This window comes from Metarhizium robertsii (assembly GCF_000187425.2).
Source record: "Metarhizium robertsii ARSEF 23 chromosome Unknown MAA_Scf_2, whole genome shotgun sequence".
Classification (NCBI taxonomy): domain Eukaryota; kingdom Fungi; phylum Ascomycota; class Sordariomycetes; order Hypocreales; family Clavicipitaceae; genus Metarhizium; species Metarhizium robertsii.
Genome location: NW_011942160.1, coordinates 5789075 through 5801265, shown reverse-complemented (window position 1 = coordinate 5801265; position 12191 = coordinate 5789075). Strand labels below are relative to the sequence as shown.

Below are 12191 nucleotides of genomic sequence, written 5' to 3'. Positions count from 1 at the left end.
CAATTTTACACCTTGTCTGGCTTTCCGACACGGCCACGCTGTCATTATTCCGCAACATCAGGCTGGTGTTGGGGAGACATGGACGGTACTCCATCCACGGGGTAGGTCACACCGAGTACAAACAAGGAGAAAAGCTTAAAAGGCCTTTTTTGCGGCCCCCAAAAGCTTGCAATGGGGAGCACGAATGCCGGCATTGGTATCCCGATGTACATATGTAACTACATACACGGCACCTCGGAAGTTTTCCTGCCGGCAGTTTTCACCTGGGTATGCCGTGCAACTGCTATAGCTAACGCGCCTGCTGTAGCACACGAGGGAACACAAGCACCAGTGTCTCCAAGACATTTTCGTAATTTAAACCGGATTTCTCGTGTGAACATTTGTGTTGTCACAACCCCCCTAGCCGGGGCGGCTATGGCTGACGAGCTGACGAGCTGTACAAATTGAGGTATACCGAGGCCAAGGGAAGGACTCCTGAGGTGGGGGCCGGATTTGACATGAATCAAACCATTTATTTGACTTTTGTGAGTGGCCCTTGGCTGTGTGTACATGCCTTGAGTCCCGAGTGATTTGCCGGGCTGTCTGCTTGGCTCCTCAAAGACACCTGGCGCTCGTGCTGTTGGAGACGCTAGACGCGGAAGTTCTGATGATGAGCCTACGGAGGAGTACGAATGTATCGATTGTGAAGGCGAGTAGTCTCGTTACGCTGGAGACTCGGCAACACATGGTTGTGATATTGTCACGGCCTATGTACAAACAGGCCAAGGGCTAACCCGACGACTAGTGGATGTGTATTCGCCCAGTGACGGTGATGTCTCGTAAAACATCATGTCAAAAGATCAAGCGAGGCTATTCCCGATGTAAAACACCGATTACGTGACGTGGTGCTTGTCGACTTTGGCAAACAGTATTTACACTGTCGTCATCAGATGGGAGACTGGAGGTTTGCGGTTCAAACCAGCCCACCACTTACAGACACATGAATTCCATTTACAGACATTTGGTAATGTAGGTTTTATTTCATTTTATCCAATTCGAATTATGCACTATTTTCGCCTCTCATCTCGAATGCCACCGAATGAACGGGCCACAAACTGAACCCAGTTGAGTTGACACACGAGGCAAACCGTGGTCTATGCGCTTATATATGTTTTGCAGCCGAGGGCTAGAGGCGTGCCCGCCGCAGATTTTTAGTTTTCGACGCCATTTATAATGTCTGGTTTTTTCAGTTGTGCTCATTTGACTCTGGCTGATGATATGGATTTACGTACAAACCACGCTATTCCGACGTATCGTCATAGGATGGCTCTGGGAAATGGCAAACTCAACGCCAACCAGAGTTGCACCTCACAATGGTCGACTGAGAAACCCACAACCCACCACCAGAGTGAAATGCTTAGAGACTGCCGGCCGTGCCCTCGCGGCCCGTCGGGACATACAGGATCAAGTGCACATGCATGTAAAAAAGCAAGGGTCGTGGGAGGAGTGAAGCCCGCCACAAATTTGGCTGGGTATTCAACAACGCCACCATCATCTCTTATTGCTCCGTCTCCAGGACAACCTTGCACAAATGGCTTCGTGGCGTCCTGGACTACCGTCATCAATAGAACAGCAATAAACATCGTCAACTAGACTTATGGCAACGGTTTATTGTGACTCTTGCCAAGGCCTGCCACGTCGCTGTCTTTTATAATGAAGTCAGGATTGTTCCACGCCAGCCACAAAGGTGCTGGGTTTTGCTACCAGAGATGTCTGGTTATAAGCGACGAGGCCTCTCGGCCTTGGCCAATATTTCCCAAGCTCTTTTGGCTTAACCATGTTGTGCCCTGTCGCCATCGCCAGCACCACGAGTCCACGACATATTGGGTATGAACAAGATCATCAGACGAAACATGTGGTCCCAGGCCTCCGAGTATGAGCGTCTCAAATCGCTTGAAAGAGAAGACGATGGCCTCGAAGGGCCTCACGAGCCCGTACGCCGCTCCACCGTCAGGCTGCCGAGAAGGGTGTTCATGACGCTCCTGGCCTGCAACACACTTCTGTTCATCGCATCAGTATACATTCTCTGGGCGGGCACCCTTGGAAGACGCGCGCCCTCAGAGTGGGAATGCGCGAAGACCGTCTCGCCATGGTGTGAGTACACGTTGACGGCGTGAGGATTCCCGCAGCACCGCTTGCTGACCAGGCGAGCAGCGCCGTTATGGGAGGCAGTCGAGTTCTGGGAAGGCAATTTCGACAACGACTTCACCCATCCCTCCAAGTACCGCGGTCCGCCGACGCTGGAGCTGCAGCAAACCTGGGACGATCTCTGGGGCGGTAAGCACAGGTCTCTGTATATCCTATATACGTGCTCCAACTGAACTGACACGATTCCAGTGCGCGGCATCGGCGTCGGCAGAGACGATTTGCAAAAGCTCAACAAAACCGACGTCGGTCAGTACATTGAGATCCGGGGAAGCGACCCCGACAACCCAACGTATGGCGCTGCGATAGAGGCTCTACACCAGCTCCATTGTCTTGTAGGTGACTTTTCCATTTCCGGGGCCTGACATCGTCTCGAATACAGCCGCCGGCTTGCGAGACGCATACATACACTTGGGCATGGGCTGACCGCGACTACTGGCAGAACGTAATACGCCAATATACCTGGCCGCTCGAGATGTATGACAAGTCGTGGGGGAAACTATACCCGTCCGACTTTGAAGACACGGCCACGGCGCGGGTACACGTCGACCACTGCATAGAAACCCTTCGCCTGAGCTTGATGTGCTATGCCGACGTGACGCCCGCGCTGCTGACGTACGACAAGGAGGCTGGTGGTCGGCGAACCGACTTCAACACCCATCACAAGTGCCGGAACTTTGAAAAGATTATGGATTACATAGACGGACATGGGGTGCAGGTTGATCCTGCGTGAGAGCCGGCCCCCCGTGCGGGACTTTTGTGGCTGTATACCAAGGAAGACAGAAGGATGGATTAGATGGTGCAGGAGCTTCTTGGTGAGATTTCAAGTTGGCGCGCGTGTTTTGGGTTCCCGAGTCGGGTATTGATCGAGCTGCCAGCTTGGTGCAAGTGAGGGTTTTGGCCGCCATACATGGGCCGTTTCGACGACGGCATGTGTGCGATGGGCAGGCCATGAATCCGGGCATGTCGTGACGTGTAACGAACGAAACGAAACACTGGCTTTGGCGGGGACTATTCAATGCCAATGCATCTTTGAGAAACACTTGACTCTGCTCTGACTCAGACCAGTTGGCTACTTGGCACAGAGTACGTCTCAAAGAAGAGTGTAATTCGGGGCGAGGAGTCTCTTGAGAAGAGGTGACGGAGCTAGATGTAGTCATTTGCATATTGATCAATAATAACTGCGGCCTGATGAACCTTACAGCCAGTATGACACTCCCGTTTGTATCAACGATACTCTCCATCGCCATATCCCAGGGCAGGCTTTGCCAATGACATGAACACAGCTTTCCCCTGAGCACAAGGTTTTGTACAAATGCAAATCGTGGCAATAGGTTTAGCGAGGGTCTCCTTCGCAATGGGACAATGCAGATAACCAACATTTGCTTGAATCAGCGCAATATCGCCGCCTGTAGCCCCATGAAACTCAAACATGATGTCCCACGCAGAGGCAGATGGTGACAAGAAAAGCTTTAACTTTTGGGGACATGGTCTCGAGGGCAATCCATCACCAGAGCAGCCAGACGTGTCCCCTCAAATACGCAACAATCGTCGAATCGACGCCGTAGCTACCAACCAAGGACCTCCCTTCTCCTGATTCTAAACGGCACAACGCCCTTGACAGCCATTGTGCCCAAACCAAAGCCACGCATGTCCATTTTCAACGAGTCAACATCCACCAGGGGCTCAATGTCAAAGTACGTCACCATGACGGCAGCGGTATAGATGATGTCACGCTTGGCGAAATGCCGACCCGGGCACTGCCTCTGCCCGCCGCCATACGGGATCCAAGATCCGTCCACGTCCTTGATCCCAAACGAGACGCCGCCCGCCGATGCCGGGCAACCATCCTCTCTCCGACCCGCGCCCCGCGCCGGACACGAGCCGCCGGCCTCGTTGCCATCCGTCCTCCTCGGCCCGCTGCCCGGCACGCCCTCGTACCTGAGGAACCTCTCTGCCCAAAACGAATCGAGGGGATGCCGGCCGCCCTCACCGGCGTTCCACACCGCAGGGTCCATGTGCGCGACCGTCGTGCTCATGAGGAGGAGATCGCCGCGCGGCACCACCCACTCCCTGATGTGTAGATTGTCAAAGAGGGGGACGCGCAGCAGGAGCATGTGCACGCGCAGCCGGAGCACCTCGGCGTAGATGGACTGCAGCAGGGGGTTCTCCAGCAGCAGGGCAATGTTGATTCCCGTCGGCGACGAGTCCCGGCACTTGGCGACCTCGCGCCGCACCCTGCGCAGCAAGTCCTTGTCGCTGGTGATTTCGAGCACGGCCCAGAGGCCGGCGACGACAGAGTTGCGGGTTGACCTGTGCCTTTTTTGGTTATCGAGTCGCTCATCGGGGGGTTTGTTTCTCGCTTTCATCAAAACTTACGCCCATATGACGCCAAAGTCGGCGGCCGCCATGGCGTCGGCGTCCATGTGGTCCATGTCGGAAAACAGCGCGTGGCGCTGGCGAAACACCCGGCTGCCCCAGAACGGATCATCGCCATTTTCGTCGACGGCGTCGTCGCGGAAGTTGAGCTGCGCGTGGCGGCGCCAGTCCTTGACGCAGGCCAGGAGCCGGTCCCGGCGGGCGTAGACCCGGGGTGCGAATACGCGCGGCGTGCTCCGGAAGAGACAGTCGAGATGACGGTCGAGCTTCCACAGCTCCTCGAGGAAGTTTGGATGCCGCTGCAGCAAGTAAGGGCCGCAGAGGGCATCCGTGTTGGCGTGGGAGACGTCCGCCTCGAATACTCGCGTCAGGTCCGGCATCTCGGTCCACTCGGCGCCGACGGGGAGCTGCCGGAGCCGCTGCGCCAGATGCATCTCGTATCGGTTCCAGAATGCCCTCATCCCCGGGCCGGATAGAAACTTGATCATGGGCCCGTACGTGAGGTGGTCGATGCGGTTGCGAGGCTCGACGGCCGTGGCGGCCATGGGCTTGTGCCGATAGCCAGACTTGTCCAGGTCGTAGAGCTGGAGGGCTTCGCCGGACATGCCAAAGACGTTTCCGAGCACGAATCGGTGCAGCACGGCCATTGTGCACGTCCACGAGTTCTTGAAGACGGCCTTGACCATGTCGGGGCCTTGGGTGAGACACATGTCTGTGTTTATGACGCGAACCCGTACGGGGTGCTCGTGCTGGAACAAGCTAGTATATACAATTTTAGATGGCTTCCTTTTTTTGAAGAGGAACAATCGGGAATTACACGCTTACCTAGAAGACAGCACCCAGTTCACGGGGTTCCGAGACAGGGCAAACGACAAGGTCGTCACGACCGGCCCAATACTCGGAACCGTATAGGGCCAATACGGAGGCACTTTGGGACCGTCATGCTGCGCTCTTGACTTGAATATCCAGAAAGTCTTGATCCAGCTCGTCAGCAGGCACAATGCGAACAGGATAGAAACCGAGTAGACCAAGTCGCATTGTGCCAGCCGTTCCACGAGCACATGCAGCGTCACAAGAGGGCTTCCAACGACCGATGTATGCGCCATGGCAGATGACATGTCGTTGCCGACTTGGACTTATTCCAAAGTGACCAGACCAGACAACTTTTACGTCGCCTGCACAGCAACCCGGCGCGGCGGGAGAGCCAGTCGTTTATCTAGACTTGACCAAACACGATTCGTCCCCAAAGCAGCCGACCGCTGGACCGATCAATGGCCCAAATCTACTTGGACAAAGCCGCAGTGCGTTTCAGATCATCCCATGCATATCAACTTCCGGCACATGGAAGCCAGCCCATGCACCTACCCTGGTCGCCTTTGCCCCGTGGTCTCACCACCAACCACGGTCACTTGCGTATCGATGTATGTACGAGGGGGACCAGCTCCTGGGTCCAACTCTGCCGGATAATGCGCATTGTAGCGCGGCCTAGGAGCCGGATGTAACAGTACGACAACGGCATCGATGCGCAGACGTGAGGATGACGGAGTGGACGCCATCGACGCCCTCGTCTGGGCATGACTTTCTCGCGACATGGAGGGCTGAATTCGGCCTCTGATCCAATACCTTTGGCCAATTCCAACTTTGCTACTCGGCACCAGACCACTTTTTTTACCCCGCGCCGTCGCCAGTCAGAAAGGGCTGGCAAACGGGGGACAATGTGACATCTGACATCAATGATGGCACGGACGTTCTGGAATGAAGCAAGTGACACATCAGCCCCCTCATACACCCGTATGAGGGCCGTCGAAGCCTATAAGAACCACACGCACGTCTGATGGCGCTTCGTGGCGTGCGCTGAAAAAGTCGTCCGGTCGACTGTCCTGTCCGTCTTATATATGCGCATGTGGCGAAAATAGCATTTCATCTATACATAGGCCGCGAGGGCAAGGAGATAGTACAAGGACCGCGATGCCACAAGTTGGGCTTGGCCGTGGCGCCCGGTACCTTTGTCCAATGGACGGGGTTTTCAATCATCGAACCAACATTGAAGGGCCTTCCTTGCCTCAGGAGAGTGGATGCCGGACGCGACAGAGGCCGTCTGTTATACATAGGCACGGGGCATTCTGGCCGTTTTCCCAGCGGCAGGATATATATATATTCGCCCGGCCCCCCGGGAGCCCATGATGCGCAGCGTATACTCTACAAGACCGGCCAAGAGAATAATATTCAATGCCCGTATGTGGACCGCACCTTGTCCCCTTTCAACAGCCACATGTCGCACGGCACAAGGCCAACATGTACAGAGGCAGCCCAATCTGCTCCTCCTCTACTTGCCGGCCACCCCTTCCTTCACGTACGCGTCTAGCATCTACCAAAAGCGGACAGCATCAGGGCAAATGCTCTCGCCACCGTACGAGGTCCAGATCTTCTGCTCTCGAACGGGAACACCGGTATGGGCGGCATTCACCATCCAGCCCGGCTTGGTGAAGATGCCGACGTGGACGACGCCCGTCTTGCAGTCGCCACCTTTGCCCCAAAAGAGCAGATCGCCTGCTTTGGCTTGCGCGCGAGGAATGTGCTTGCCCAGTTTGGAGGCGTATTGCGCCTGGGCGGTTCGCGCTGGCCGTATTCGATCGACGTTAGCTCTCAAGTTGGAACAAGAGGTCGCGAGGACCAGGGCCACGCACGAATCTCCTTCTTCTCCGCCTGGTAGACAGAGTACTGGGTGAGACCGGAGCAGTCGAAGCCGCCGTTGGTGGGACCGTGGATGTTGCCACCGCCCCAGACGTAAGGCTTGCCCTTCATCTTGTCGGCTGCGGCGACGATGCCGGGCCCGGTGCGCTTCTCGAGGCCGGATTTCGAGGCCTGGGAGGGTGGTTAGTAGATGTGACTTGGGCCGGTGAGAGGCTGGGTTGGGAGTATACCTCGGTAGCCGTGGGCATGGCATAAGCGCCGGCGGCGAGGAGGACGGTAAAGAGAGAGGGCAACTTCATTTTGTAGATGAGCGTTGTCGACTAGTCGAGTGTTTTTGTTTGTTACATTTGAACTTGCCAATGCTGGGCGAGAAAGCGGCCCTATTTGTAGCTTCTTCACGATCTTGGGCTCATGGTCATGTATCCATTGCGCTGGTATTATTTCTAGAGCTAGATAGGGAGTCTTGTGCCAAAGGATCCGTCCTGTTCAGGGGAAACATGCAGCTGAAATGCAAGTTGGACGATCGATGCTACCTCAGCCGCACAGCAGGTCCATGAAGCATCCGCCTTGTGGTGTAGACCTGGGGTAAAATTACTATTTTTACTCACGGGACAACGTTAAGCTCGGGCAGGATTTCCCTTTGGCCCCTGACTAGAAGCTGAATTTTCCCAATGGCACCCAACTTATTCAACATTCCAGGCCGCATTGTCAGCATGCTGTCTTGTCTGGTGCGTTTATGCCACTCCCCGAGAGCTGTCACTGCAGAGATAAGACGGGCCAACTTGGTTCCCGTCTTGGGCCAGAGTTTCCATGTACACACACAGGTCGAGTTGAGTCGCGCCCTAAGCTCAGCTATAATTCCGAATTGGTCCCGCAGTCAAGGGTTCCGTATTTCGTACTCAGCACGCTGTCTCGTATCTATTCACAATATTCGATGCTTCTTCAACTGTTCTCTCATCCCCACACGACGCCCGCGGAGGCGGCAAAGGCGCTCGGCTCGTCGGGCCACTTCCGGAGCGGGGGTCTTATTGACATGCCTTCAAGGTCCGATGGGAGCCAGAATAATCACCGCCTCGTTATTCCACGGTGGCCAGAAACTCGATGGCACTATTTTATCGCAGAATAAAGAACTCGTTGCTTCAATTTTCAAAATGATATCGAATCACCCGCGTATTAAACCAACACACAAAACCATCAAGGGCAACTCGTTCCATTTATGGCAACATGGTATGTACATCCAACAACCGGACTGATGGGCGATTACCAGCGCCGGGGCCGGGGTTCTCTAGTGATCATGTGCCGAAATTGGGCAAAATTCCTGCCCTGGCTCTTTTACTGGCTAACATTTGAATGTCAGCTACCTGTTAGATTGTGACAGCACTCCAACGCCGTCAGCTGCAGGGTTTACACGATGGAGGCTTCAGCTGAACTCGACCCATGTTGGCCCTACGACACTCCCTTGCCGAGTTGGAGCTATCGATGTGGTGATTATGTCGCCCATTCCGGACACCAGTGCGGGAGTCACTTTCAAACAGGACAAGTGAAGCTAGTACTGTCAGATCATGGCCCTATCGTCGGGAGAAATCAGTTGCGGAAACAACCAACCCCGTCCTCCCGGCTTTGCTTCATCTTTTCTTTTCTCAAGTATCTTGCTCTTGGAGCAGCCTATGTTCTGGCCTCAATCCACCTCGTCTCATGCGTTGAGACAAACTCCAAATACTACGATTCCGCCTCCAACATGCTCAATAGTTCGTCAATATGCTTCTCTATTATCGGGTATCAGGCACCTCTTTAGCGCTAACCATCGGCCCAGAATATCCAACTTCTTCTCCTTTAGATGGATTATCAACACATCTAACCAAATATCCCCCCATCCTCAACCACGCCGGTGTCGTCATTTTTTCACCCTCGCACAACACCAATGCAAACCATCATGAAGGCCGGTCCCTCAAAATACCCGCTTCAAGCTGGGCCCAACCCAACTAGCCGCGTCGCATTTCCTACTCAAACGCCACTGCTCGATTCTCTCCGTCTCCCAGCCGGACTTGTAATCGATCCACTTCCCCTCAACCTCGTGCGCCTCCTGCGGTCCCCCGTAGTGAATAGCGTGCAAGAGGTGACAGCTGTTCTGGTCTCGTCCTTTCCAAACCCACTGCATACATTCCCCATCCGCCCGGCACAGCTTCTGGCAAGCCTGGGACGAGTCTGCTTGGCGCTCCCCCAAAGGCACGAAACTACCACGGGCCTCGTTGTTCCAATTGTCGCGGGTTGAGTGCTGGCCCGGGCGGTAAAAGTGCCACAGGTCCGCGTACATGAGCGGCTGCTGTGCCCAGAATTCCGTCAGTCAGGTCAAGAACAGTCTCGAGCATGGCGCGGCGGACTTACCCCGTGTTTTCTGTGTTCAAACTCCCACCTCCACAGCTTGACCATGTCCTGCGTCGCGACCTTGTGCATCGTCACCAGGGGGTGGCACCAGTGGTCGCCGTCGAACGGGAGAGCCGTCAGCAAGTACGGCGTGAAGAGCGGATAGAAGCCCTGCAAGACAATGCCCAGCTCCCAGGCGGCGAAGCCGAGGATACTGTCGCCGCAGCACTCGCCGTCGTGGGCGAGATACCTGAACCTCTCGCTGAACGGCGGGTCGATGAACGCGCCGTTGGGCCCGACGCGGCGGTGAAGCAGCTTCTTCATGGCGCCGCGACTGAGGACGTATCCGGGGCCGCCGTTGGCAAACAGGGTGCCTTGGAGGCGTCTCCCGTCCCGGCGTCCGGGAGAGGCCGATCCCATGTACAAGGGCGTGTCGGGGTCCAGTGTGTCGAGAAAGCGAAACATGTTGTCCCAGAGAATATATCTGGGAATGATTGTTAATGTCACCGCAGCCAGGGACAAGGCGTCGTACTTACGTGTCCGTCTCGTAAAAGACGTAAAATTCCTTGTTCGGCCTCATGGCCCACGCTCTCTCAACCGCCGGCAGGAACTTGAACTTGTCCAAGGCCCAGCCATCAATCTTCTTGGCGGCCTCTTTATCTGTTTCCAATGTGCCGTTTTCCTTCATCTCCTTTTGCAGCAGGTACTGCTGGAACTTGGAGGTGTCCGAACCCTTCCGGTACGTATCCGGCAGATAAGCCAAGATGTCGATGACTTTGTGGCCGCGCAGAGTCTCCTCCACATCTGAAAAGATCAACAAGTCGTCCGCGGAGAAGCAGGCGCTCACACTGTCCAGCTGCGACTCAATCTTGCCTCGGTTCTCGCTGTATCCCATCTTGAGAACGGGCTGGATCCGCGACAGCTTGTGTCTGGGGAAACTGGCGCATAGTTCCTGGGTGGTTCTGTTACCGGGGCTCAGCGACACGGGCTGGAAGTCGCTCGTGGTTGGAAAGCTGTACGTCTTGTTGATCTCGTCGGGTTCCAGCCACAGCTTGTTGGGAGGAAGCTCCGGCACCGGTGCTGGTTCACGACGGCTCCACAGAAAGAGGCTCGTTAGGAAGAACAAGGCCGCCGTCAGCAAGATGTTGCGATTGAGGCGCTTGTTGGTCAGAGGCGACAGGCGCGACCTGTCCGGCTGATTGAAGGGTTTCATGGCCACCACGTCTATTCAGAAGGCCAAAGTGGCGACACAAAGCCGGCTTTGACGATTTGATGTTGCGGCTGCAGCAGATCAAGGTCAAGTCCCGTCATAATGTGTCGTCACTAATCAACACGAAGCATCGTGACGTCTTTTTGTGGTGTCGAGGACTTGAGGGAGGGAAGGGGAGAGAAGACTCCAGACCCGGGCAGGCAGAGGGGCGAGAGTTGGCTCGTCAGCTCGCTCTATGGCTGTGCAACCAACCGAGCCCGAATTCACTTGAGATGGAAAAAAAAAAAAAAAAAGGAATACACAGCATGGTCCTCGTGCCCCTTGGCCGGGCTTGCAACAAAGCTCACCCACCTTAGCCTTCAAAGTTGTGGGTATCCGAACTGACGGGTGGCGTTCAGCGGCCCTGGAGACCAGTCCTGACGTCAACATGTCAACTGGTGTGACAGGGTACACGTCGAGTCAATAGGATTCACACAACATTGAAAGCCTCGTTTGCTTCCGGAGCAGATGGGCCGGTAAAGTCTCCGGGCGTTGACACACCTGGCACCCTGTCCCGTTGTCAAAATACATATTGAAGCCACTCCGCGGCCCACCTTGACCTTGTGCGTTTCTGTTGACCACGAGTCCACGACAGCCAGTTGCTCCGAGAAAGAAAAAAGCTCACCAGCAAACATTGACGCGGTCTCTTACGGGGTCCCTTGCTCGGTCATTTCTCGTGACCCGTTCGGGAAGTCGCCGGCTCACCAATTGCGTCTGGTGGTATGTTGGCATCTTGGCATCTTCTTGGCGACGCCCAATTCACGCACGAGATAATGCCAGATACGTACCAGTTGACATGAACGCGATCCGCCGGTTCCCGTGTCAGACCCAGTGCATAATTTTGGCAAGGCTGAGCGGCCGCCGACTTTAATCGCGGTTTTGCTCCAAAGGACGAAAAACCGATCCGGAAGACCACTAGATGTTGGAGCCAAAGTGCCTGGCATTATAAAAACGGGCCGGCGGTTTGTCTGGCCAACGCTCTGCCGCTTCCGGCCACATATTTGTGGCTTGGGCCGGTCAGCTGCCGGTGCTGGACGTGATTTCCAGTTGATGTTACGTACGTGGACGAGCCACATGTACAGTGCTCCGTATAGGATCAAATCCAAGTCTAATTGTAACATTGAAGTTATATGCGCGCTGTAAGCTTATCCTTGCTTCGTGGCTTAGCTCTATGAAGCGGCCCGCTTTATGGCTAGCTCTTACCTTACTGCGTGGCAGAGCTTTGCCGTCCGGTTATTTTTTTCTTCAATGTTTCTTAAAAACAAAAGTCGCTTACGCAATCAAATAAGTACGCCTCGGACTTCCTTGAAGCGTCCACGGA

At 55.1% G+C, this 12191-nt stretch overlaps 4 protein-coding genes across 4 annotated transcripts; 1 reads left to right on the top strand and 3 right to left on the bottom strand.

The window, feature by feature from the left end:
• Window positions 1-1892: 1892 nt before the first annotated feature.
• MAA_08395 (uncharacterized protein) lies at window positions 1893-2917 on the top strand (the record flags this gene model as incomplete). The annotated part of the gene is made up of 4 exons (XM_007826393.1): window positions 1893-2133; window positions 2194-2316; window positions 2377-2519; window positions 2567-2917. 4 exons carry the CDS (start codon window positions 1893-1895, stop codon window positions 2915-2917), a joined length of 858 nt encoding a protein of 285 aa, XP_007824584.1.
• Window positions 2918-3752: 835 nt separating this feature from the next.
• On the bottom strand, window positions 3753-5669 carry MAA_08394 (Cytochrome P450 CYP5330A1; the record flags this gene model as incomplete). Its single annotated transcript, XM_007826392.2, has 3 exons — window positions 3753-4497; window positions 4564-5322; window positions 5389-5669. The coding sequence occupies 3 exons, from the start codon at window positions 5667-5669 to the stop codon at window positions 3753-3755; spliced, it is 1785 nt and encodes a 594-aa protein (XP_007824583.2).
• Window positions 5670-6931: 1262 nt separating this feature from the next.
• On the bottom strand, window positions 6932-7556 carry MAA_08393 (nlp/p60; the record flags this gene model as incomplete). Its single annotated transcript, XM_007826391.1, has 3 exons — window positions 6932-7182; window positions 7251-7428; window positions 7488-7556. The coding sequence occupies 3 exons, from the start codon at window positions 7554-7556 to the stop codon at window positions 6932-6934; spliced, it is 498 nt and encodes a 165-aa protein (XP_007824582.1).
• A 1649-nt stretch (window positions 7557-9205) lies between these two features.
• MAA_08392 (glycosyltransferase family 31 protein) lies at window positions 9206-10834 on the bottom strand (the record flags this gene model as incomplete). The annotated part of the gene is made up of 3 exons (XM_007826390.2): window positions 9206-9580; window positions 9643-10105; window positions 10158-10834. The coding sequence occupies 3 exons, from the start codon at window positions 10832-10834 to the stop codon at window positions 9206-9208; spliced, it is 1515 nt and encodes a 504-aa protein (XP_007824581.2).
• Window positions 10835-12191: the final 1357 nt, after the last annotated feature.